General features: G+C 58.8%; 1 protein-coding gene and 1 non-coding gene across 2 annotated transcripts in view; both read right to left on the bottom strand.

Moving 5' to 3' along the window:
- SRCIN1 (SRC kinase signaling inhibitor 1) overlaps positions 1-26926 on the bottom strand; it is a 66503-nt gene that overhangs the window by 19506 nt on the left and 20071 nt on the right. Inside the window, 11 exon segments of the mRNA XM_054593719.1 lie at positions 2189-2364; positions 3481-3668; positions 3962-4005; positions 4245-4337; positions 5381-6267; positions 6722-6815; positions 7296-7494; positions 8115-8310; positions 12047-12070; positions 18566-18664; positions 21835-22136. Coding sequence (XP_054449694.1) covers positions 2189-2364; positions 3481-3668; positions 3962-4005; positions 4245-4337; positions 5381-6267; positions 6722-6815; positions 7296-7494; positions 8115-8310; positions 12047-12070; positions 18566-18664; positions 21835-22136 — 2302 coding nt within the window.
- Positions 9528-9635, bottom strand: LOC129087091 (U6 spliceosomal RNA). The gene has a single exon (XR_008530874.1). It is a non-coding gene; the product is annotated as a U6 spliceosomal RNA (small nuclear RNA).

Raw genomic sequence — 26926 nt, 5'->3', positions numbered from 1 at the left:
ACCTTGATTTGGGGGCCCCCACCTTGGGCAGCTCTATAAATGAGTCCCTGACCAGTCTAAGTCTAGATGCTGGGATCAGAAAGGGGTCAGGCTTTGCAGACCCAGGCTTACTCCTGGCAGGGCGAGAAGGGGAGGGTCAGGACAGACCTGTTCGACAACCTGCTGGGCCCTGTGCAAAATGACCCCTAGTTAGAAAATTAAGACTTTCAAGACAGTGATAGCACAGCACTAAACCAAGCATGCGGCCCTTGTGAGCACAGGTCACATGCCTACAAAGCCAGCCCTGGGTTAGGGTAAGTGAGGCTCCAGAGGCCAAAAGGTCTCAGTCAGCAGAGGCTGCCCCCAAGGCCAACGTCTACACAGAGATCAAGTGTTTGGCTAGAAGTATAGGCTAGTGAGCCAAGCTGAATGAAGCATAGTGTGGGCCTTAACTTCATGCAAGGTGCCAGGCCCAAAAGGTGGGGCAGAGCAAAGCCAAGCGAGAGCAAACATGCAAGGGTTAGAAGGGGCCAGCTGGGCCACCGAATGCCCGGGGAGGCTGCGGCAGCGGCGCAGGGAGGGCCCGCATGGCCACGCTGGAGCCACTGCAGGGCTGGTGTGGAGCCCAGTTCAGGCCCCACCTCGAAAAAGCAGGAGCCCCCTTCAAAGTAGATGGAAAATCCTTCCAGAAGCCACCTATTGTCCCCCCAAGCTCTCTCAAGTGAGCAGGCTGAGTAACACGGCAGGGGGTAGTGAGTGTGTGTCTTCCTGGAGAACCAAAGGCCCAGGAAGCTGAGGGTCAGACACTCATATGCCAAAAGCATAAATCTGTCCTTTCATTTCTTCTGCCTCTGTGTTTTTTTACTTCCTCTTTTATTTCCCTTTCATGTCTCAATAAAGTCCCCTTTGAAAATTCCAACCCAGCTCCTATGTGCGGAGTGAGAAGCGGGCAAGGAAAGGACAGAAAAGTCAAGTAATAGAATTCCCCGGGGTTGGGGGGATGGCAGCTGCCAGTCTTCTCGGAGATCTCCCTGGCGTTGTCACTAAGTTGACACACCTGGAGTGATGGATAGCTGCAGCCAGCTTATTTCCAAGTGGGATGACCTCTTATTTCACCTCAGCTACAAGGGGTCACGGGGATCTTTGCCCATGTACCACCAGGCCATATGAGCCCAAGGCTGAGGAGCAGGGCCATTTCTCAAGGAGGCCCTTGCAAGAGGTACAGTCAAATGTGACTTGGGGAGGAAGCTGGGTTCCTCTGAGCAGCCTCTCCTGGCTCCCTGAGTCACTGGCCAGTTGAACCCAAGCCCTCTCTGGCAAGAACTGCAAAAATCTTAATACTGGGCGCAGGTGAGGAAGCTGCAGCACAGAAAAGGGCAGAAGCTGCCCTGATCACACAACCTCTCAGTGCTGGATCTGGACCTCAGGTCCCCTGATTCCCTGTGCCACCAAGAGGGAGGCCAGAGGACGGAGCAGGGCCTCTGTCTCTGACAAGGGAAGGCGGCAGTTGCCAGGGGGCGGGGGATGCTCACACAGTGGACCTACAGCTAAAGCCAGTTTATTCTTTCAATGGTGCCAGACAATCGAATCTTGGCCAGACAGCTATTTGCTAAATTTGGTTCAGAGGACTGTCTTCTGTTAACCCTTCCATGTCTAAGCATTTGGGGGTGGGCTGTTCTCTGTTCCTCATTCCTTCTGGAAAAGCTACAGCTGTACTAGGATGGGAAGAGCGTTTTTCCTGGGCTATACCTGCTCTCAGAGATCAGGGAACTGGAGTGCTGGCAACTGCGGCTGGTCAGCGCCAAACTGACCAAGCTGGCAACACCTGAATTCTCCACCTGAATACTCTACCAGAGGGTCATTTTACACGGGTCACAAGCCAGAATGAAAGCAGTCGCAGGGCAGAGTGAAATCAGGCAGCTGGCCACACAGTCTCCAGACCGTGGAGCTTTGGGAAGGAAGACCATAGCAAAAGCAGGCATCAAGCCAGAAAAAAGAAATCAGGAATTGTGCCAGGGGCGTCAAAGGTTTGTGGGTCACAGAGAAATCAGGCCACACAGGAGAAGGAAATCAGGCTTCAGAACAGACCAACGCCACCTGTGATTCAGAAGGACAGGAGGAGCTGCGCCTCCCGGTAAAACCAAGTTGCGCGCCGCACTGGCCGCTGCCCCAGCCCCGGCCCTCCCTCCGGTGCGGGACCCAGCCTCACTTGAGCTGCTGGGTAATGAGCTCCTCGTCGTTGAGGTAGCGCAGCCGCTCCTCCTCCACCAGGGTGCGCTGTCGCTGCAGCGGGTCCTCGTGTCGCCGAGCCGCCTCTGACACGCGCATGCTCAGCTCCGCCTCCGTGCCCTTCAGGAGCGCGCGCAACGACTCCAGGTTCTGTAGCTGTCGAATGAAGATGGACCGATGGACCGGGGTGGGAGAGGATGGAGGCGCTCATCAGGGCAAGGGCCGGGAGGAGGCAGGCAGAGGACAGCCCAGTGCCGGGCGGGCTCCACAGCAGATGCGGCTGCTCGGCTGTGGCCGTGAACAGCAGCGAAAGGGTGGGATGGTGGGGGCAGAAGCCAAGAGCTAAGTTCTGGGGAACAGAGGCAGGTGGAGAACGGGGATAGGGCAGGGAAGAGTGCTGAGTTGGCCCATGCAGAAGGTGCAGCTGCATGACTGTGAACATGAGCAGCAGCGAAGGGGTGGGATGGTGGGGGCGGGGGCGGGGGCGGAGGACAAGGTTACTGTGCTGGGAAAATACTGAGCCAAGGAGAACGGGCTATTTGGGGGACAAGAAGTGGACCTATTAGGGCCCTGCCCACCATGGGGCTGCACGGCCTTGGCTCCGATGGACTCAAGCCCTGGGGTTTGATCGAGTTTCCGTGGCTGGGGCGGGATGACCAACTTAAATCTTTGAACCCAGTTCTAAGGCCAAGTTGGGGCAATGGTGGGTTGGGGGTGAGATCTTATCCGTTGCCCAGATGGCAACTCTCTGCCCCCCTCCAGCCTGTCTCTGCTCATTATTCTCACCTGACAGGCTCTAGGGCCCTCTGGAGGAGCAGGCACAGCGATGCCAGGCTCCTGACTGGGGGGACCATCTGCCAGGCGGGGCAGGGTGGGGGAGCTGAGTGGATCTGCAGAAAGGGCTCTGCCCAAGAGGAAAGGAATGCAGGGCTGGAAGGAACTGGGATTTCCCTGAGTCCTGACAGGGGGAGGAGGCTCAGTGAGCTGAATGGGGGTTCCAGGCGAGCGCTGAGGATTCAGGGAAAGGGAAGGAAGGCTCAGTGACGGGGACACTGGCAGGGGGTAGGGGCTTAGTGAGGGGGCACAGAGAGTCAACGAGGGGGCAGGAACTCAAGGGAGGGGAAGGGGAGAAAGTGTTGGGAGAGGAACCCAGTGAGATGCAAGGGACTCGACTGAGCAAGTAAGGGATGGGGCAGGACTTGTGGGAATAAGTTTCAGTGCAAGTGGGTGGTTTCTGAGGGGGCGGGGACGAGGTCCTGGAAGGAGTGGTACCTGGAGCTTCCGCAGTTGCTGAAGCTGGCCACGCAGGTCACTGGTACTGTTCTGAAGGCCACGCAGGTGCAGCTGCATCTGCAAACGGCTGATGGCACTGGGCTGTCCTGCAGGGGTGCTGCTGGCTGAGGGTGGGGGAGGGCCGGACACTGGGGTGGCCCCGCTGCTCCGGCCGCCTGACCCGCAGGCTGCAGAGGGACCACAAGGATGGGAGAAGAACACATCACGAGGCTTGGAGGGGTTGGGGCAAGGTCCTCCACATTTGGTAGTGACAGAGGCACATGGCTCTGACTCCCTGCCCCCAATGGTAGTCAGCCCTTCTGTGGGGAGCCAGGGCAAAGGCCTCTTGGGCTGAGATGACTATTCATTTATGCTTTCAAGCCCAGCGATATAGCTATCGTTTAATCCCCACTTTACAGCCTGGGGATCTGAGGCTTGGAGAGTTTAAGGACCTGTGGAGGAGGAGGGAAGGGTCACTCACGTGCTGAGGGCGTGGCTGCTCCATTGGAGCCTTCAACCTTCTCGCTGTGACACAGAAAAAAAATTGGCTCGCAGAGGGTCCATGCTGACCCCAGATGGTCAAAAGCTGGGGGAGACCCTAACATAACCTCCAGCCCCCTGATCTCAGAATGGAGACCCAGAGAAGGGACGGGACTCGTGCCCAGAGTCACACCGGCAGAGCTGAGCCCAGGACTCCTGCTGCCCACTTCCCCTTCCTCTTGCCCTACCCACTGGCCCGAGTGGTGTTGGGGGAAGTGGCTCACCTGGGGGTCTCAGGCTCTGAACCTCGTAGCAGGGCACTCTGCACCAGGCCTGTGAGGCTGGCGATCTGCTTCTCCATGGCCTCCATGCGCTCCCTGGGGAGGAGGGTGGCTTCGAGCAAACCCTTCTCTAGGCATTGGGTCCCTCCTGCCCAGCCCCTCGTTACACAGACAGTTCAAGGGGCCCCAACACCTAAGGATCAAGTCCACGGCCGCCCCCCCATATAACATCGGCAAGCCTGTCCCCGCCCTACAGTCACCCCCTCCCTCTGCAGCCTCACCTCTCACCGCTGGCTCCCTGATGGGCCCTGCACTGTGTCTCAGCACTGCCACACGTTTTCCCCTTGCCTGCTATGCCCTCCTCCCTGCCTCTTCTCGGAAGCCATCCCAGAGTCCCCAGCAACCTTGAGGAGTCCCTGTACAGGCTCCCAAAGGAAGTACGAGCATTTTTTAATATGTTTCCCCCACTAAACAGGGCAGAACTGGGTTTGCCCACCTTGGCATTGACAGTGCCCAGTGCACTGCCTGGCACACAGGCCTCAAAAGAGCTGTGTGAATGTAAATCCCTTCTTACCTCTCAGCACATGGCCTGAGGGCAGAGGGGGACAGGCCAGCGCCCTGGTTACCTCCTCCAGCCCTGCCTCCTTAAGAAGGAGCTGAACGATGGGCAAGAGTTCCCCAGGTCGGAGGCTCCCTAAGTGAACGTGCCTCTGTCTCTCCCCATCCCTATTCCTTACCAGCACCCCCGCCCTGGTGGACTTCAGCGGGCCCGGTGCTGGACAGCTCTCAGCTGCAAATTCTGTCCGGGCGAGAAAGGCACTAAAGAGTGCTGGTCCAGCCTCGGTTTGGGTGAGGGAAACAGGTTCAGGGAACTGATGCAAACCCAGGTTTCCACAGTTCTTGTCTGGGGCCCTCTGTCCACCCCTAAGGCCTTGCAGACAGAAGGGAAATGCCATGCCTGTCTCTTCATTGCCTTCTCTGCCACATTCAAGAGACTGGTGACCCCACTAGATTACTCCGGGTCCACAAAGGACTCCGGGGTCAGAGTCCAGGACACAACAACCCTGCCACAAACTCTGCGGTGCCCCCTCTCCACCCCCCACCCCCCACGGTCCTGAGGCCTCGTGAGCGTCCCTCACCTGGTCTCTGTGTCCTTTGCTGGCACAGGCGGCCCGAACCCAACGAGCGGACGCTCCCCCGGCCCCGGGAAGAGCTCAGGAGGGGGCACTCCGGCCGTCGAGGAGCCCGCGGCGCTGCGGGTTTTGCCTCCGGGGCTCTCTGCGAAGACAGAGGAGCCCGAGTCCTTTCGGAAGGATTGGCGCACCGGCGAGCCACGACTAGGTGGCCCCGAGTAGGGGCTGTGAGGCGGCGGGGGACCTCCGGGGGGCGCTGCCACGTCAGCCAGTTTCTGCGGCGAGGAGGGCGGCAGGCGGAAGCCATAGCCATCCCCGTAGAGGGGGCCGCCGCCCGCCGCCTTGTACAGGGAGTCCTCCAGGTCGGACTGCAGCGCGGCGGCCGAGTAGGTACTGAGCGAGCGCACGGAGCCGCGCTTGTAGAGGCCGCCGGCCCCCGGGTAGGCGAACGGGTCGCCGGCGGCGGCCGCGGCCAGGCTCAGGCGGCCCTCGTGGAGCAGCCCGTAGGGGTCGGCGTAGAGGCCCTCGCCCTTCACCAGCACCATGCCACCCGCCTTGTTCGCCAGGTCCTCGTCCGGCTTCACGTCGCGCCGCTCCAGGATGGCGCTGGGGCTGGGGCTGACGCCCTGCGCGGCGGGGGCGCCTCCCAGCCGCTCCGCCGCGTGGTGCACCGGACTGCCGGCGTAGGAGGGCGGGCGCCCCCCGGCGTAAGAGAGGCGTGACCGCGATGGGGAGCCGGACGGCAGCCCGGACGGCAGCCCTGAAGGCAGCCCGGACGGTAGCCCCGACGGTAGCCCGGGCGGCGGCGAGCTGGACGCCAGGTGCGGTGCGGGCGACAAGTTGTTGAGGCGCCGTGTGGGCGACGACTCCCTCGACGCATACACCATCTCTCTCTGTGCAGAAGATAGTCCCGGATCCCCACAGGGCTGGTCACTAAGGGGTTCCCTTGCCTGAGGAGACAGCACCCTCCCCCTGACACTTAGGAAGCCCCTTCTGTTCTCTGCTTTCCCTCGCTCCGGCTGCATCAGGGTCCCTTCTCCCATCAGGGCTCCCAGGATGGAGGAAGAAGCAACAGGGAAGAGGCATCAGAGGGGCAACCCGCAGCCTATACCCTACGCGGACGGGTGGGGAAGCCCAACGGGAAAGATTGGTTCCTGGAAGAGTCGTCTAGAATATCTAGAGGTGTGCTGGAGAAATCCATGACCCCGCAATCAATGGAGGCCCCCTCTGCTTCAGCCTCTATGTTCCCTTCTCCAAAGCTGGGCCTGGTCCCTGATGACAAGTTACTGTGCTCCTGGCCCCGATCTGCCCAGCGCCCCCCAATGCCCTGGGCACCCCCAGCCATACCCGGAGATCCCCGTTGGTGAGGTGTGAGCCAGGAAAAGCAGCATAAAGTGGCTCCTTTCTATAGATCTTGATAATACTGCGGTCCTGGATGTCCCTGGAGGGCAGGGGCGGAGGGGGGGGCGAGTTCAGAAGGTCACCATCTCCCAGCCCTGTGCTAAGAAGGGACAGCTACTCCAGGGAGAGGGAAGAGAGATGGCAAGAGGGGCCAGGAGCCTCAACCCCTTTCTAACTCCTTGCTCAGTGGATCTCGTGCCTGAGGCTACCTGACACCAACACACACACACACACACACGCACACGCCCAGCAGCCTCCACCCCGTCCACTTCCTCAGCCTCACAGCCAGTTTCAGGTTGGCTGAAGACTACCAGAACCAGCAGAGGAGGACGACTTAGAGGGAAGGGGGTGGGGCTGAGCTAACCGAGGTAGGGGGAGGGGCAGTAGGGCTCCCAGAGGAAAGAGGAGGGACTGGGGGTGGGTCAGGAGGGGGCTGGTGAATGGCCTGCATAATAAAGCCCCCCACGGAGGAGGAGGACCCGGAAGCCCACTGTTCCACCCCCCTCGGGGCCACGCCCACCGGACATCCTCCAGCTCATAGAAGACGTTGCGAGCCTCGTCTTTGATGAGGATGGCGGTGTTGGGCGACTTAAGCATGCCCATGGTGAGCTTCTGCGGGAACATGTGTGCGATGAGTGCGTGCAGCGTGTCCAGGCTGCTGACCTCGTGCGTGATGTGCACCCGCCGAGTTTCTTCCCCGAACTGCAGGAACAGCACCCCTGCGAAGGAGACGCTGTCATTGCCGCGGCCACCGCCACGCCGCCGGCCAGGAGGGCAAGGGGGGCCGTCCGGAGCTGCGCTGGTCCCGCAGAGGCAGGGTCTGAGGCCGGACGCTGCCCCCGAGTGCAGATGCACCCACGCACCCCTCATGCCGCTGACCTCTGAAGCCACCTCCTTGACCCCAGGCAGGCTGGAACCTGGGCAAGGAAATGGAATTGGGGAGGGGGTGCGGGAGCAGGTGGGACAGAAACTGAGGGGGAGCCCTTGATGAGGGAGAGAGGGGTGAGAAGGGAGGGTATGAGGCAGAGGGGGCTGCTGGAGACGGGGAGAGAGCTAAAGGAGAGAGAAGGCAGGGCAGAGGGTGCTGAAGGGCAGAGGGGTGAGAGACGATGGAGAGGTGAGGGGGAGAGGGAAGGAGGGGGGCTGGGAAGAGAAATTAAGGAGGAAAAGGCTCTGAGGGGAGGAGATTGCTGGGGGGTGGGAGATGGAGAAGGGAGGCAGAGGCTTCTAGAAAGATGGTTGAAGAAGACAGAATGGTGAAGGGAATGAGGTGTTCGCGGGCAGGCAGAGCAGGGGGAGGAGCCAGTGGCCAGGAAGAGGGCGGAGGGGCAGGCAGTACCTGGCGAGCGCAGCTTGGTCTGGCTGGCTGAGCGGGAGAGGGGCAGGCTCTGTCGGAAGCGGTTCATCCTACTGAAGCCCAGAGGCAGCTCGGCCTCCGACATGGTCTCCAGCGACTCAGCTGAGGCGTAAGACAGCTTGGCCGCCTGGTCTGCCAGCCCGGGCTGGGTTCCCTGAGTGTGGCGTGAGCTGCGGGTCTGCAGAGGCAAGGCGGATGGGAGGAATGGAGCGTGAGCCCTTCACTCTGCCCACTCTGCCTGCTGCCCCCATCGGGGCCCTGGGAACCCCCGCAAGCCTGCAACAGACACACGCACACAGGAGGGTCCCCTGGATTCCAGACTTGGCTGTGTGGCTGCAGGACAGTTCCCAACCTCTTGGGGCCTTGGCCTCCCTGAGACACCCAGCAGGTAAGGAGTGGGCAAAGGACTCAGCACCCTGGGACGCCAGACAAGAAACCATCTGAGCAGGAGCCATGGGCACACCTGCTATTTTAAGCTTCCAAAGAACAACACAAATTTGTCACTGAGGTGAGCCGCAGAATCGTAGAGCAAATTGGGGCATTAGTTCCAGACATTAATTAAGCAACAGATTGGTGAGCGGCAAATTTATCCTTCATGGAGTTCAGAGGATTGGGTTGGGGGCAGGAGGCAGGGCCCAGGAAAAAAAGCCAAGAGAGCTAGGGACCCCAGGATCCCAGCTCTGGGGGGTAGGGTATGGGTCCTCACAGAACTGGGTACAATGCCCTTGACTTAGGGTTACTGGGAAAACCATCCTCTAACCCCTCAAAGCCAGTTGGACCCCCATTTCAAACAGATGACATGTCTATTACATGCAGCGCACATGCTAAGCCTGGCGTGATCCACACGCACACATGGCATTAACTGCTAGGCCTTAGCCCCTCCCTGCAAGGCACATGCTGCCACACAGCCAACCAGCTGGCCTCCCAAAGCACTGGAACCCACTGTGGCAGCCTCTGGTCCCGAAGCCACAGCTGAGGGTAATATCTGGCTGGGCCTAGGGAAGGGTGTTGCCCAGTGACCATTCCTTACCCCGGAACAGTTTGATTCCTCTCTCCGTGGGGACGGAGTCGCCATGATTTCTATTGCACTTTAAGAGCCTTCTTTTGGCTGAAGGCTAGAGCTGTCACTCAACCACGGCCCCTGCCATTCTGCCCCAGCCCCACCCCTCAAACCCGGTTGTCAGAAACTCACTTATTTAAGGGAGAAAGGTAATGAATCAGGTCTATTCATTCCATTTTATGTACATTATATACATCTATAGATTACATATACCTATTATATACATATATTATCAGGAAAAATCATGTTGCCCAATTCTATTTTTATATAAAATTAATTGCCTATTTTCAACAACAAATTACTCAAAACCACTAGCATTGGTTATCTCGGGGCTGAGGCCGCTTTCTCTTTTCCACGAGGTTGCGCGTCATCTTTGCGCAGGGGCTGTGCCCATCTTCTCTGCATCATTCCAATTTTAGTGCATGTGCTGCCGAAGCGAGCACTTTCTTTTTACCTTATACATTTTTCTGCTGGGCAAATTTTGCGCAATCAGAATGTCTCTTTTATAATTGTTAAAAAAAAAACACAGTAAAATTATCTCTAAAAAGGAATCATTTATTCTCCTCCCCAGCTCTCTCCTTCCCCAAATCCTGATTAACCCCTAATTAATCTCCATCTTCATATTAACTCAATTTAATGTTCCAATTGGATTAGCGCTCTTGAAAAGAGAGAGCATCTTCCTCTGATGGGCAATGTGCCCGGCTGTCCCCAAAGTGGCCTCAAGTGCTCGGGGATGTAGAAGGACAGATTTGGGGACCTCAGGGGGTATCCAGCCCCAAGTACAATGCCTTGACTGCAGGTGGGTATGGGTCTTGGAGGAGGAAGGCGCTGTAGGAAGTGGGGGGTGGGGGGACAGGAAGATGCCCATTCCCAGCCTTTGGACCCCACAGCTCAGATCTAGGCTGACCACCAATGCCAGACTGTGACCTTCTCTCTCACCTCAGCCCTGAGGGAGTGTGGGGAACCAGATCTGGTCTGATGGTGATGGGGTTGCCAGGCAACAGGAAGGTCAGTGGTTGCCAGGCTGATGTGGTTGAGGGGCTACAGAGTTAAGGCAGAATGAGCAGCAAGCAGGGATGAAGAGCAGGAGGCGGCCACGGTGCCTGGAGGGCACAAGTGAGGTTCCAGAAAGAAGATGGAACAAGGGCCAGGATGAAGGGGGACAGGGTCCTAGGCACTGCTGACTCCTGAGAAGGCAGGACCCTACACAGGGGAGCCTGGGGGAATAGATGCCCACATTGCCTGCCCCATGGCCCTGTCTCCCTCCTGGCCCCGTGGCCACCTTTCTAGTCTCACAGCCTTCGTAGAAAGCCCTCCTGAGAAGAGAGGAAGCCTGTTTCCACTTCTCTCCATCCCTGGGATGAGACAACAGGGCAGAGGAAAGAGAAACATCCAGGAGGACTCCCTGATTAGGAGGGAGGTGGAGATGGCAAGAAAACAAAACACTAATTCAAGCAGAGCTTCCCAAAGGTAGGAAAGGGGCTGCCATGGGAAGCAGCGAGCACCTGTCACTGGAGGTGTTCCCGGGGGCTGATGACTCCTGGTCTGAGATCAGACAGAGGGAACCTGGAGTGGAGGCCCACAGACCAGGCTCTGAGGCTTCCAAATGCTCTCCACAGACTGAGGCAGAAGCATCTAGGGGCTTTTAAAAACCCTTTCCAGGGCCCCACATTCCCTGAACCAGAATGTCTGGGGTGTAGGGCATGGGGTTCAAGATTCTGACAAGTTCCCAAAGTGATTCTGATTTGGGAATCAAGTCAGTGTTCATGATTCTGAAGGCAAATGAGGGAAGCTACCAGCTAAGGCTCCCTATGAGCCAGGCACTGTGCTTGGGACATGTAGTATCTCACTTCTTCTCTGTTTACAACAGCTCTATGATGCAGATTTCGTTGTGCCATTTTACAGAGGAAAAAAGGAAGCCTAGGAGATTATGTAACTTGCTCAGGTCACCTAGCTGGTTAATAGTAGACTGGAATTCACCACCAGGTGGTCTGACCCTTGAATTAAACCACTGCACTCTACTGGCTCCTCCACAAAGCCTAGGCCTGATGCCATGATTCTCTAACGCCATGGTTCTCTGATTCAAGGACCTCTTCTCCCTGGGAGAATGCATGCAAACAGGATGCGTGGTGCAAGAAGACACTGGGGAGTCTGGGGTGGATACCTCCCAACCCTGTCATGATGCTTGGGATTAGAGGGGTCGGGGATTCCAGGACACAAGCACAGTCTAACTTGGTTCAGCTCTGGGCCCGGGTGCCAGGGAAGATGGCAGAGGCACCCAAAGGTGCTCCCCCAGAGGTCCATAGGATGCCCTTCAGGGGCACACAGCTCCTCAGCTATGTACAGTCCAGACTCTCCCGGGGAGGCAGGAAGGCCCCCATCCCAGAGTTTTGCTTAGCCCTGCACCTGGGCAACAGGTTTGGGGGTGCAGGGCTGTGGCACTGACCAGCTCCTCACAGTGGAAAGTAAGAACAGGATGAGGGGCCGGTCATAGTCACGGGGCCTCCCTGGAAGATGAAGTTCCAGGATCCGAATTCAGAGAACAGGGCCCTCAACAAGGTTAGGGGATCCAGGCCCCTGCCTCAGAGCCAGCAGTCGCGGCCTGGGAAAGCCTGAGCATCCCCAACTCAGATCCCCAGCAGGGGCGCCCCAACTCCCATGCTGGATCCACAAGCCCCTGGCAGGCAAACCCAGACTCTCTCAAAGCAGCAGCCACAGCCTGCAGCCCCAAAGCCCTCCGCCCGCACCAGAAGGTCCCGTGCAGTCGCACACCCCTGTGCAAAGCATGTGCGGGGAGAGGTAGGGCAGGAGAGCACATGCAGTTGGCATGGAAGCAGAAGCAGCGCTCACTGACCTTGAAACTCCAGTAGTTTGGCTGCTGATGGAAATAAGAGAAGAGATGGTTATGAGGGGTTGGGTGGGGAGTGTAGGGGCAGGGGTGGGTTAAAAACCTTTGGCGCTAGGCCCTGGGACATGGGTCCTCCACCCTCCCAGGAGCAGGAAGGAAGCGATGCCTGGTGCGTCCCATACTCTACTGAGACCCAGGACGGCCCTGAGCAGGCTCCAGGGGTGGGGTGGGGAGAACCGCTCCTGATATTTACAATCCACACATTCTAGTCACAGTAACTGTCCTCAGAGTTACAGGTGGGGAAAGGCATCAATGACCATGATATAGGGAACCCATGAGGCTGCGGCAGAAATGAATCAGAGCTGCCAGTTCAGAGAAATGGCATCTGGTTGCGAAAGGCCAGGGGATACTTCCCGGAAGAGGTGGCACTTAAGCTAGGTTGTGAAAAATGAGCGGCTCAGATTGGGCCAAGGCAGGCTGAGCAGAGGGGAAGGCGTGGGCAAGGCCCTGGGGCAGACAAGCCAAGTGTGTGTTGCGGGAATTGTCAACTGTCCAGTTTGGCTGGGGTACAGGGCCTCAGGGCCTGGGAAAGTGGGGATAAGGCTGCAAAGAAGGAGCTGGGGCCAGATGAGTGGGTTTAAATGCCGAGCAAAATTCTGTAGACTTAACAGGTTGGATGAGCAGAAGGTATTTGAGTGAGGCACAGCAGGGTCAAAACTGGAACCCAGGAGGTCTGATGGGGCAGGTAGTGGAAGAGGGAGGCCTGAGACCAAGGTGAGAGCAGGAAAGCCCGTTAACATGATAAACCTGGATTACAGGTATCAGTCACCTCACAGCCCTGGGCAACGGATGGGAGCCACGGGCAACAGAGGGAGTTGGGGAGAGGGAGAGCGTGGGCAACACCCTGGGGCCAGAGAGATGAGTGAGGAGGGCCCTTTGCACACCTAGAATGGGGGCGGTGCTCAGATTCCTCTTCATCCACAATCACCAAGGGTCACCTTGCCTCCCCTGGAGGCCAGAAAGCCCTTTCAGATTGCTCAGGACAGGAAGGAGTCGCCCGGGGGCCTGACTGATCCTTGGCAAAGCTGAGGGCACCCTGCTGACCGGTGCCAGCCTCAGCAGGAAGACAAGAGGCAGCAGATGGCCGGGCCCTGGGGTGCCTGGCACCAGCAAACAAGATTCCCCAAGCCTCAGAGCTACCGGCGGAGGAGAGGGACACTGAGGGTCCCCAATGGGAGAAGAACCCAACATCAGGGTGTTGTGGGCCACCTGAATGCTTTAATGACAAAGAGGAGTTGGACAGGGGCTGGCATGGAGGCTTTTTCGGGTGGGGGTGATGCCGGGCTAGAGCTGGGAGACATCGGTTCACTCTCCGGGGCCACCCCTATCTACTCTGTCTGTGCCACAACCCTCAACTTGCCCTCTGGCATCGATCTGAGAGATGCAAAAAAATAGTATTGTAACATGGTAGGCAGGGAAAGGGGACAGCAAAGACTGCCACCAACCCAGTGCCTGGAACAATCTATGGGCACGTGCCACCCCCATGGGTGCCAGGGGATGCCCACAAATGCCAAGGGGTGGGGACGCAAGGGGCTGAAGTAACAGGCTCTTGCCACAGCTGCCTGTGGCCTTGGGAAGGGGAGGGGCGGCAGAGGGAGTGGACACGTGGGGAACAGGCAGAGCCAGGCAGAGGGCACCGGAAGGGTTATGATGAGAGTCGTGTCTGCAGCCCCAGGGGTGATGGACGGCTCTGCAGAGAAGGCTGCTGTCTCTCATTCACCGCGCCCATTCCCTGTGTACACACGGGCCACCCACAGCATCCTGCACGCACAGGCCCCATGCCGAGCCTGTGCGCTGACTCTTGCACATCCTGGATAAGGACATTGCCGCAGCCACACCCACAGCAACAAAACACACCCACAAAAGGACACGAGCAGTTCGAGAGGAGCCCTCCACGGCCAGAAACAACCCCATAAACAAGCTCAGAGGCAGAGATATTCATAAGTAGATCACCCCCTTGTACACAAACATGCAGCCCCCACAGGACCCTGACTTGCTCACGCACACTGCCACAAGTGCCACTCCAGTCACAAACACAGGGGCACCAGCACCATTCACACCCCCCAAAAGCCCCCCACAGAGAGCCAAGGATGCCCACTCGTACGTATGTACACAGACACACACCAGACGCAGAAACACACAAAGCAGGAGACACTCATACAAAGAGGAAGCTCATCAAAGGAGGCTCATCCCTCCTTTGCCCCACTAGCTAGGCCAGGTGCCTCTGGCCACCTCAGCCGTTGTCCCATGCCTATGATGTCCTAGATGTCATGTGTCAGGCAGGTGCACTCCTGATTCAAAAGAGGCAGAAGATGCCCCACCCCCATCCAGCCCCCAAAGCCAGCACATCCAATTCAGTATGTGCATATGGCCGGGACCCACCTCATGCCTCTGGGAGGGATTCAGGGATGGGACCTGTCTACAGCCAAACTGGCTATGCCCCCATGGGCCTGCCTTGGGGTCCCAAGACTGGGCACATCCATGGACAGTCAGGCCTGCAAGGGAGGGGTTACAAGCTGGGGCCAGGAGAAAGGACTGGGTGGCACCAGCGCCACAGGAAAGTCCAGGCAAGCCCCACCAGAGGGTAAAGAAGGAGGGCTGCATCTTCCGTGCTTGGTGAACTTGGAGTCAGGCTACGGTCATAGTCCAGGGGCTTCGGGCTCTGGCCTGGAGAGCACACCGAGCGACTCCTGCCCACCCTCCCCTTTGGAAAGTGGGAAGAATGATCCTCTTTCATGAATGACCAGGAATGAGACAGTCTCTTGGTAACTCAGTGTCCTTAGAGGGGGGAAACCTGGGAGAGGTCCTTGGGAATGCCACCAACCCCCTGTCCCTGTCTCTTTCCAGGCTGTAAACCCGTGGGACAGCCACGGGTGACAGAGCAGAGGGCTCCTCCCTTGTTCACTAAGGTGAACTCCCCAGCTTCGGCGGCCTTTTCCTCCTCAGCCCTTTCCTGGTTGTCTGCTCCTCCTGCCATGCCCATCACGGAGCCTGGTGTATAGCAGGCCCTCAACAAATATTTGACCATGAAGTAATGCCAAGAAAGTGGGAGGAGAGGGATATCTCTGAATACTCTCATCTGGCACCATTCTCTCCATCTCCTGCTACCCAGCACTGCTTGGCTTTCTGGGCCCTTTCCCTGAGAATTTCCCAGCACCAACCCCATCCCCACCCCCCATGAAGGCAGGAAGGGCCCAGGAGAGGTCTGGCTCCCCAGCCCTAGCTAAAACCTCCCATACCTGGGCAAAGCTGTCTCCCGCCCTCTGGTCAGGAAGGGGTCTCCCCTTCCCAGCACAGCGAGAAAGCAAAATAAAGGGTAACCACTGTAGGGAAGAGTCTTACAGGGGCCAGGGAAAATGTCAGATGCTCTAAGAGGATAAGATGGAAGCCTTCCATCCACTCTCTAGGGAAAAGGCTTTCAGAAATGGGGGAGGGGCAGCTGCTGGGAGACCCAAGGAAGCAAGGCCGGAGAGTCTTCAACCTCCCTGGAGAGAAGAGGAAACAGCTTCTGCCCTCTGGGGGCTGGAGAGTTTATTCCCTCCTTCCCTGACCCTAGAGGCCCTTGGTAGGGTTCCTCCTTCCCCTGGCAGCTGGTCCATCTCCAGGCTGTTCCCTGAGAGGGCGGGGCCGTGCCCCCTGGGAACCCTACCCCAGCTAGACAGCCGAGGACGCGCCCCTTCCTGGGCAGACGTCCCCTTAGGCTGGGTGACTGCATGACCCCTTTTGACCTCAAGCCCCTACGACACATCCTCAAGGGGGTCTCATCCCTGCTCTTGAATCCCCTGGCTCTGCGTTCCCCGGCGCACACACCCACCTCTCAACTCCTGTGAACACGCGTCCACATAAACACCCGCCCTCCTAGGCTAGAGCTACGTAACGCACCCTGAGGCCGCCACCTCCCACCGCGACGCACGTGCACGACTCTCCCCTAGGTATGCTTCTTGGTGCTCTCACCTCCCACCCCTTCCCAATGCAGTGTGCGTGTTGGGGGAGGGGAGTTGCAGGACCTGCGTGGCACGGGGGGGGGCGAGGACGCACCCCGGAAGGTCATGACTTTCCGAGGTTGGGGGAGGGGTTGCCCACCGCATTTAGGGGTGGGGGCCTAGCCCACGCGGGAGGCGGCGAACGCGGTGTGGGAGTGAAGGGGGCGTTTCTCATGGATCTGGAACCGCAACGGCCTGCCCACCCCCCACCCCCGGACGGCCCCTCGAAGCCGCTGAGCAGCACCCCGCATCTCCATGTCCCCGTTCCCCACAGAGCCCCAGCCTGCGACCCCGACCCCCGCAGCCGCTCCTCTCCCCCTTACCTGCGGCCACAGGTGTATGCCCCGAGCCCCAGGTCCCGCGTCAGGCAGGGGAGGGAGGGTGGCCCCTACTCCCACCCGCCCGGGCTCTCCCCTCCCCCGGCCACCTCCGCAGCCACCGCCGCCGCTGCCGGTGCCCTTTGCTGCAATGCGAGAGCCGCCGCCGAGCGGGCCCGGGCCCCGGTCGCCTCGGTAACCACGACTCCACCTGGCGCGGCGCGGCGCGGCGCCGTGCACATCCTCTCTCCGGCCCCCACCCCGGCGCGGCCCCGCGGGCGCAGCCCCGCCGAGAAGCGGCGGAGGCTAGTGGCTGCGTCGCCGCGGTCACCCGATACGCCGGCCCTAAGCCCAGGACTCGGGTTGCAGAAGGAGGGAGGCAAGGTTAGACAGCCTAGTGGAAGCGGGGGAGGGGCTGCGGCTTGGAATCTAGCTTCTGCTCCCTTCCCCGGGTCCTCTCCAGGCCCCCATCTCCAAAGATCAGGCGTAGGTTGGGGAGAGGAGAGTGTCTTGCCCGCTAACCCGGCGCCATGCGAGCTCACAGCCTCTACCCACCAGCCCGCTGTGCACCGTTGCCCTGGTAGTTCTACCATGACTCCGTTCCCAGCCAAGCCTGGGAGGCCTAGCATGCCTGTGTCCTTGATGGCTTCTGATCCTGCTCTGCTGTGTGACTCTGGCATTTGCCGAGCATCTCTGGTCCTGCGCTTTGCAAAAGGGAGCCTCAGACTCAGCCATGGGGAATGGGAAGCGTTTGGTAAGCACTAAGTATCAAGTGATGACCAAATCCTGTGCACAGCCACTCTTCTCAGTAATTCTAAGGCTCTGAGGAGAGGGTGCCTTCAAGCTCTCCTCCTTCCTCCAGCAGAGATGTGGGCAGGCCTCGAACCCATCGCCTTGGGTCAGCTGAGCTCACCACATCCAGCCTCATTCCTCTTCATCACCCCGACCTTATCTAACCCCAAGACACCCCCTCCAGGGGGGCCTCTGCATGTCCCAGGCACAGCGCACCTGTGTCCTGCCTCATCACCGCCCCTGTTCCAGTCCCATTTGGGTCTCCACATGCACTTGGCCACTCAGGACAAGTCTGTCCCATTTGCCACCCAGTCTTGGGGGCACACACATCTTGTTCCCTGAAGTTCAGTCCAGAGAGGGCAGAAAGCTGGGAAAGGAAGGAGGCTGAATGCCCTGTGAGTGAGGCCAAGCCACGCCAATCTGTTGCTAGACTTGAGATCGCTTAGCTAAAACGTCGGTGCTCTGGAGACTTGTCCTTCCCTAGGCTGTCACATTGTTTTCTACTTCTTCAAAAGAGGTCACGGCTTGCTGCCCCTCCCCAAGAGAAGCCAGGCGTGTGAGGAAGTGAGGCGGCCGCCCGTGCTCATCATGGGTTCCCCGACGCTGTACCTCCTCAGCCACCTGTAGCTGAACACCAAGTCGGGGCCCCCTTGGCGCTGCCCCTCCTCCTTGTAATGCTGACTCCCTGACCCCTTCTCCCCAACTGGGCCTCTATGTCTCTTTTTTCTCCCATGGCAACGTCCTGGCCTGAGCTGGGAGCCCAAGCCCCATCTAAGGGCGCCCGTCTAAGAGAAGAGCCATCTTCCCACCAGGGAAAATGGGGCTTGATGGGGAAGCAGGAAACAACTTCGAAGCAAATGGCCAGATGCCATCGTCCTCTTAAAATTTTGAAACTAAGCCTTGGAATGTAGCAAGAAGGGTGAGAGGGAGACATCATGAAGAACTTCCTCGCGGTGAGGCATCAGGGAAGGTTGGGTCTGCTCAGAAATGGAAGGGTGGGGTGGGGGTAGGGGGATGAAATGTCTGCTGTGGGGTGGAAATCAAGTTCAGGGCACAAGAGACTCCTGAAAACCAATGGGGTGAGGGTGGGGGAGGGACTCCTGCTTAAAGGAGAAAAGAACACACACACAAAATTTTTTTTTCAAAACCCAAGTATTCCCCCTTAAAAAATTCCTTCCCCAAAGGCAAACTTTGCTACAGGTTTGGGGAAGGAGTTGTAGGAATTAGGCAATCAGGGGGCGAATACTGGGTATAAGAGTCTCCTGAAAATGGGATGTAAAATAAAAGTCCTGGATATCCCCCCTCCAAAAAAATCCTCCCCAAAGCCAAACTCTGACAAGGGTTTGGGGTTGGGGTGGAGGTGGGTGACTCACCTGGGCCGGCTGGCCAGCCCCGGAGGGTGCGGAGTCGCCATGGAGGTGGGAGCAGAGGGAGCTGAGAAGGCACACGGGGTCCACGGTCCAGCCGCCAACCTGTGTGTGCGAAGCGGGGGACACCCCATTAGGGGGAGCGAGCAGGAGCCGCTGGGGGGCTGTGATGGACAGGAAGGGGCATTCTTTCACACTGCAGAGGGACCCGGCAACACTGGCTAGTCCCTTAGGGAGGCTGGGTCTCTAACAAGAGCCCTAGGTCTGTTTCTGCACGTTTCTCTCCTGTCAGATTTGGGGCTCCCTGAGCCCAGGGGAACAGCGTCCCCATCAGGTACTCCTGAGGTCCTTTTCCTCATTCCTTGACCCTCTCCTTGTACACTCTGCCAAGGAGCTGCTCCCCACTTCTCCCCTGCAGCTCTCCATTCCTTCCTCACTGAAGATGTCCCTTCCCACTTGACAGAGGTGAGAACCAGCCGCAGGGTCCTTGCCCCAATGTGCCTCTTTCCCCGCTGCACCTTCCTTTCCTGCCATCTCAGAAGAAGCGACTCCTTTCCCACCTCAAGATGACACTACACTTAAGGCTCAAAGCCCATCCCCTTTTGATTCCTCCAGGACTTTTCCCCATGGCCCCTCCCCCTCAGCATCTTCAAATTCACTCGTCTTCACTCATTCTGTAAGTATTTACTGAGCCAGCACTACGCTTAGGCACTGAGCTTTTCGCGGCAAGTGAACCGGCTCTAGGTCCTGCCCACTTCACTCTAAGGGAGCGAGTCAATGAGCTGATGAGTAAACGAATGAATTTGATAGTGAGTGGATGTGCTTTGATTCATTTATTAAGTATTTACTGAGTGCCTACTCCATGCCAAAGAACATGCCAGACACGGATGGAGCCCCCAAACACGCCCACATCTTCTCTCATAGGCCTGCTGCCTCTTGCGGCCGCCACCTTGGCCGTCTTCATCTTTTTCTGATCAAACCTCCCCAGACAGGTCTGCAGCCAAGACTCCGGTCCCCCCACCACCTCCAGTCTCCTCTGAAACTGGCCGTCACTCACCACACCAGCAAAAAGGAGCCCTCAACCCCCATCTGGACCCACAGGCCCTGGCCAGCCCCAGTGCCCTTTCCCTCGCCACCCCTCCTGACGTCTGAGGTGCTGGGGCCTCCGGCTGAGCCTCTCTGCTCTCCCGCAGATGCAGAGCTGTTGCTGGGCCCCTCCCCTACTGTCACCCCCCCCCCCCACCCCATTCTGCCTTGGTGGCCACGCTATGCACCAGGTCCCACTTCCATTCTGATTTGATGGTGCTCAGCCCTTCTCCTGAAGCTGCAGCCCCTTTGGAGTCCTGAACTGTAAGCAAATGGTGCCTAACAGACGTCCTGTGAATGCCCTCCCACTCCTCAAACTCTCCTCCCATATTCTTGTCTCCTACCCCAGAATTTCCCTCCCAACTCTCTCATTTCTCCCCAAGGCACCAAGGTGCTCCTCTCTGTCACCCAGGTTTTTCTGTCTTTGCCTCTTAGGTCCAGGTGGCAAACATGCCTTGTTCGGTCTTCCCTCCAGCCCCCCATTCTTTCCCGTTTGTCTTCCACGACACACACTCTTCTTCTGCTCCTCCTCCTCCTGCCTCTAGCCCCTCTTGTGTCCCCGTCTTCACCATGGGAAACAACCACAGCCCTTCTAGCCACCACCAACTGGCCGCACTTTTCCAGTCTGCCCGCACACCTCCCGCCCACCTGAGCCTTCCGCGCCAGCCAGGTGGACCTCTTGCCGGTCCCCAAACCGGCCACGCTCAAGCCTGTGCTCCCCTCCCCTTCCCAACACCTTCTAAAATAACATTTTCTTTCTTGATGCCTCATCAGTTATTTTCCATCCTTCCAAGCCTAGTTTAGGTACCTCCTCCTCCAGGAAGCTTTCCCTGACCACATATGCCCCTCTGATCTCCTCTCCTCCAAACCCTCTCCCAACGGACTGTGCCCCTCTGTTTAAGTTTAGCCATCCTTTCACCCCATCCAGGTCACAAAGCCCCCGCTTCCTCCTCCCAGGCCAGAGCAGAGGGAACCCACAGAGGGCGTGTCCCTGAGAGCGGAGACCACATCCCCTTCATCTGTAACTGTCCCTAATCCCAGTAGGAACTCTGTTCCCAGGAGAACTCTGAGCTGGGAAAAGACAAAAGCCAGGCATAACTGGGGGTGACATGAGGGGGCAGATAAGGTACCGGAAATGAACCAAGGCGTCCTTATTCCCTGCAGTGAGGATGGGGAAGGAAGACTCTTCCCTTCCCCAGCCACACCCAGCAGTACCTGGGAAGGAGGCACAGAGCCAGACAGGCATGGGAGCAGGGGCTGACACCCCGAGACTCAATGGAAAGGATGCTCACGGGGCGCACCGCCCTCCTCTTGGTCCCTTCCTCCAGGGTGGGCGATGTCTGAGCCTCAGCGGCCTTCAGGGCACCTCTCACCAATGTGGGACTGCAAGCAGAAGGCTAGTTCCACGAAAGAACTTTCCTACAGACAAGAAGGTCCTACTCAAATGGAGAGATGCATCCAGGAGCCCACGGGCCTGGGAGAGGTTGACCAGGGAAGCATGCCCCTCCCCCCTTAAAGGAGGCAAGACCAGCCCTGGACCCGAGGCAGCAGCCCCAATTCCTCTCTAAGCCTTACGGATGGCAGGAGAGAAACCAAGGCACAGACACGTGGGCTCTAGTTCAGTCACACAGAGTCTTGGGGAATGGATGGGCGGAGGGCGAGGTAAAAGGTCCCCGAAGTTCAGGGCTCTGTCCCTGCAGGCGCTGGGGGCACATCAAATCCAGCCGACTGAGGCTCCCACAGGGCCACATCACAGAGGTGCCAACCCCGAGTGTCTCAACTCCACCTCTGGATCAACCCTCACGTTCCGAACAATCCTCAAGACGCCCGTCTTCCTCCCAGTCCCTTGGCCTCCAAGGCATGCGTCCCTGCCCCTCTGCCCAGTCCAGCAGCTTGAGTTAGAGGCTGGGCTCTCCCTGCCCAGCCCCGTGCTCCAAATCCCAGGATTGCAGGCCGGAGGTTTGGAGGCTGAGACCCCACCTTCTCCCTCCCCAGGCTCCAGGAAGGCTAAGCAGGGCAACTGCCCAGCTCTCCAGTTCTTCCCTCTCAGCCCCAGACGCCTCTTGGAATCCTCAGAATCGGAATGAGCCTGGGGGCAGGGGAGCATGGGGCCAGACCCCTCCCCCGCCAGCTGGCCCTCTGCCGCCTCCACCCCCCCTCCCGCAGCCTGCAGTCCGGCCCCCACTCACCTGCTCCCGCATCCTGTCCTGCTGACCGCGAAGGGCCAGGGCGTGCTGGGGGTACTTGCTCTTCAGGTGGTCCATGAAGGCATCGCGCTTGCGGTCGGCGTCCGCCTTCTGCAGCCCGCTGAGCGCCTCCAAGCTCTGGGCTGCGATCACCGTGTGCCGGCGCTCGGACGTGTGCACCAGCCCCACGTTAGAGAAGCGCCGGCCCCCGCTGCCCCCGCCGCCCCCGCCCCCCAGGGTCCGGTACTCTCGCGGGTACTCGGCATCATCGGCAGACAGCATGGGGGGGCTGCTCCGCTCCGGATCTGCGGGAGGGGAGAGGACACACAGCGGGGTCACTGCGCGCCCAGTCCGAGGCTGCCCCACCCCGTCGGGGTCACTGCGGGGAGGGGTGGGGCACAGCAGAGAGGCACCCGGGGTGAGACACCCCCATCTAGGGGACAGAAGGAGCAGAAGCGGGGCTGGGGCGGAAAAGGAGCCCAGGGCGGCAGAGGGTGGAGAGCAAGCGCAGGATTCAGCTTCCTGCTCCTCTGCAGGTGGGTATGGAAGGATGGCTGCAGGTGAGGTGCCGGCCTTTGAGGCCAAAGGGGGTTTGGGAGCTGGGGTCCTGGACACCTTTCCAGCCACACACCCCCTTCCTCCTTCCTAACGCTGGTTAGGATAGGGGAAGGAAGGAGAGTTTTCTGTTTAAATGCTTCCTAAAAGCTGTAGAAAGGGGCCTATGCTGTCTTCCTTTCAAGAGCATCCTGTAAGGGGAGGTGGGGGGCCCAGCCTCCTCTCAGGCTGTCAGGACCAGGACACTCTTGTCCTAAAGCGGGGGGTCGCCTTAGAAAGGGCCCAGGACTAGGATACATGGGTGGCGGGGTACAAAGCCAAAGGTCACAGTTGGGGCTTCCCAAGGAGATGGAGGCCCAGGGACTGGGACATGGGACCCTCTTTCCCCTCCCTTCCCAGAGACAGACAGATGGACAGACAGGAGAGACTGGGCACAGAGAGAACAGTGAGAGATGGATTGGGGACAAACTCAACGGAGGAAAAAAGCAAACAGAACAGATCAAGATCCTCCTTCCAGGACCCTCCTGACCCCCCCTTTTTCAGTCTCCCCTCCCAACATACACACACAAGTTCAAGACCTATAAGGGACGCACAGGGGACAAAGGACAGTACAGAAGCAAAAAAAGAGAAGGCCGGGGGTTGAGGTCCTTGTGCAGAACTCCGAATCCCTTCCGCGCATGTTCACCAGGCCGGAGCTCCTGGACTCCACAGGCCCAGCCCTACTGGCTCCTGCCCTCCAGCCTCAATGTTGACCTTCCCCCAGCCCAGCAGGGGACAGTGGTTCTAGAGTCGTTCCCAGGGGTAGCAGGAGTCTCTGGGGCCATATTCCTGAGCATAAAACAGATTGCCTCCCCCGTCCCCAGAAGCCACCCCACTGGGAGACAAACACAGTCTTCCCCACACGCCCCCAGCCCACAGTCCATCAACCTCAAAACAGCACCCCTAAGTGTAGCCTAGGTCTGGGGGAGTCCGGTACTGCAGGAGACACACGCACCCCCACACAGGGGCTGACTCACAGGTCCACTGGGGCAAAAGTGGAGGAGGCTGGAGATTTGGGGACCCAGCCAGGGTCCACCCAGCCCTGCCCCTGGTCAGCCCCCTCCCCCCCATATCCGCTGCTCATCAGACCTGCTGTCAGGCCTCGGTCAGTCTATCTGAGGAGGAAAGTAGAAATTCAGCCGGTTTTCAGAAAAAGCCACCCTTCGCCCAACACACACACACACACACACACACACACACACACACACACACACAATTTCCTGGCTACAGCTGAGGCTCATAGATCTGAGGGACAGGGCCCAGGAGGACCCAGCATCTCCCACCAACACCAAGGGAGAAACGGCCTCTGTGGCAGGGAGTTTCACAGCTTCCGAGGGTCTGCCTGCCGCTCACCCTCATGGCCTAGACCCTCCCAGGAGCCCTGTCACGGGGTGTTACTGTGGCCCCATTTCAGAGATGGCACTGCCAAGGTCTGAGAAGCCCGGGGACGCATCCGAAGCCACAGTGAGCGGCAGAGGCCAGGTTTGACCGCAATACCTATTAGGTTCTCCCCAGCCCCCCACCACACTTTTCTGAAAGGCGGCAGTTGTTCACTGATGGAACACTGACACCCCTGCCCCTGCCCCCACCCCCCATCCCGCACTAGGTGCTCTTTCTCGTTACCTGCCGCCTCCGTGGGCTGGGGCTGGGGCTGGGGCTGGAGCTGGAGCTGGAGCTGGGGCTGGGGCTGGGGTCGCTCCCTCCTTGTCCCCCCAGGCATCTGTCTGTCTCCCCACAGTCACCACCCTCTGTTGTGCTTCCCAAAGTGAAGTCCAGATATACAGAGAACACTTTGGGAGAAGCATTTTTTTAAAAATAGTTTAATAGTTATATCTTTATTTTCATAAGGATTAGAAAAACCCCGACTAGCAAGTCCAGCCGCTGATTTCATGGGTATCGTTCCTTGAGGCGACAGAGAGATAAGGCTCCCTTTTGAGTAAATTTACTTATTTATATATTTAGGGAGAAGAGAAGGGAGGCAGGCAGAGAGGGAGCCTCTGCACCCCGATGGAGACCCAAACTGTCAACCTAGGCACGTGCCCGGACTAGGAATCGAACCGGCGACCTTTCCCTTTGTGGGACAACATCCAACCAACTGAGCCACACTGATCAGGGCTCAAGTAAATTTATGTAAGTTCAACATGAGCTAACAAAACACATATTCAGTTAATCCAGTGCAAAGTTCTCTGATAGGGAGGAAATTCACGAAGGTAGCTCCTGACTCAGCGAGGCTGAGAACCCTGGGGCCATCTTCATAGGGACCCAGTCCCTACCCTTGAGGGTCTGATGGCCACCCAGGGTGGTCAGTGACTATGGCTGAAAGGAAGTAACCAAGTAGTCATCCAGGAGAAGCAGGGGCTGAGATGGGGGTGCCCTGAAGAAATAGCCCTAACCAGAGTCAGGGGACTGCCTCCCTCTCCCACTCACCCTCCACAGCAGCTGGAGGCTGCACCGTCATCGGGTACCCCTGAGCAGGGGGAGGCCCTCTGTGGCCGAGGACCCTGGACGCTCCGCAGCCCTGCCCTGGCCCAGGCAGGGGCGGATTCTGCCCACGGCCTTGCTGCTAGAACCCCAGCCCAGAGTCCGGCTCAGCTCTGCTTGAGCAGCGGGACCACCGCCGTACGCCAGACAGCCAGGCTTGTCACGCCCTCCTGGAGCCCTGGACGCACAGGGGTGCGTTGAGACTGGCCTCCAAGTCTCATCTGCCCCGGCAGGCCCAGAAGAGCGGCTCCTCCCAACGCTCCCCTCCCTGTCGGCACTCCTCCCCTGGCTCCTAAGGGGGATCTCAGGGTGTCTGGGGTGGGAGCAACAAGTGTGCCCACCTGAGACAGTCAGGGACCATGGAGAGGTCCAGGGTCCCCCAGGCTCTTCCGGGGTGATCAGAGGGGCCGAGGCAGGGCTGGCAGGGAGGGGGTCCAAGCTACTACAGCGGGCAGCAGGCAGGGCGGAGGGGAAGCCGCCGTGGGGACAGTGAATGTGTATTCTCCTTCGGCCCTGTTGGTGACTGCAGTCCAGTAACTGTCACGTGGGCAGCAGTGGGGGAGGGGGCTGCTGAGCAGGCTCGAGCAGAGAGTGGAGCAAGGACGAGCTCCTCCCTGCCTCCCCGAGGTCAGGACTCAGCCCTCAGGTGCCCGGGCCTTGGTAGAGGGTGGGGGCAGGGATGAGGCAGAAGCTGGGTTCTGGGGAACGTCAAGAGAGGAGAGGGGGCAGGAGATACAACAGCCATCTCTGAGGGGTAGAGAGAAGGAAGGGCTATGATTTGAAAATGTTTAGTCTGTTTAAGAACCTTTCAGATCCTTGGCTTTATTTGATGAAGACAGAAACTAGGCTGGGGAAAGAGCTAAGGCCCCTGTGTAACCCAGGGGTCCTTGCCCCTGCCCGGGGCCACATTCTGCGGGGCCACAGCGTGGGGACTGGCCTGCGCTTCTGGGCTCGAGGGGCCGTCCTGCTACCCTCAGCAGAAGGAGGCCCATGGCAGTGCCAGGGCTCAGGCATGAATGTGTCTCTCTGAGCCTGAAGTCAGAGCACAGCTAGGAAAATCTCCGGCCAGGGACACCCTGGGTGTAGAGTCAGCTCCTTCCCCGAGGGACCCTCGGTTAGCTGTTCGTTTACTTATCCAGTCTGTCGACACTTTTCTCCCTCTGGGAGCCTTAAGGCACTAATCTGTAAAATGGGGATGCTACCTAAACCCTGCCCGAGGGCACGGAGTGAGGAACTGGAGAGACCATGGAGGGGAAAGTACATTGTTTTGAATTAAAGACATTCCTGGCACGGAGCGGAGCCTTAGCAGGACAGCCTTCCCATTTCATTGCCCCGGAGCCCGCTCCAGCCAGCACCGAGCCCTCACAGCCTCCCTGACCCTCCCTGGACTGAGCAGCCCGGTGAAAAGCCGGATTATTGAGTCCATCTAGCAGGCTGCCGGCTCCGGGAACCACAGCCCTGGGCGGATCGATGCTTTCTGTTCAATGGCAGGGGGGTGGAGAGGGAGCCATCCGGGCAGGGGTCTTGCAGGGATCCAGGAGGCCTTGAGAGGGTGAGAGGGCTGGGTTCTACTGGGGCAGGACAGAGGAATTGAAGGACTCGGGCGGTGAGGCAGAGAGGCAGGGAGGTCTGAGGGAAGGGGAAGGTTTGGGAGGCCCTGGAAGGGGAGCCGAGTGGGGGTACACTTGGAAAGGGGCAGACTGTGGAGACTGAAGGCTTCTGACGGGTGGGGGCTGGGGAAGCCTGAGAAATTAGTTGCGGTTGGGGGGTTGGCCATCTGTCCAAGGACCCTCAGTGTGCAAGGCCAGCCATAGTTTTTGAGTCAGAGATTCAAGCCTCAGGGAAGATGCCTGGGGCTGGTGAAATCCAGCTCAGAATAAGGGGAAGGGAAGGGTAGGGAAGGGGTGCCCTGGTCGCCCTCAGCTCAGCCCTCCCAGCCTGGGCGTTGGGTTAGGGACCGCGGCCAAGGCAGGGGTGACCAGGAAGAGGTGGGCTCCCCCCAGTGGCCAGCTACAGATAA

This window comes from Pteronotus mesoamericanus, unplaced genomic scaffold, assembly GCF_021234165.1.
Source record: "Pteronotus mesoamericanus isolate MK-2021 breed Mesoamerican mustached bat unplaced genomic scaffold, CSHL_Meso_final scaffold_476, whole genome shotgun sequence".
In the NCBI taxonomy this organism is placed as follows: Eukaryota; Metazoa; Chordata; class Mammalia; order Chiroptera; family Mormoopidae; genus Pteronotus; species Pteronotus mesoamericanus.
The sequence above is the reverse complement of the archived record's forward strand: the minus strand, read 5'-3'. Positions and strand labels throughout refer to the sequence as shown.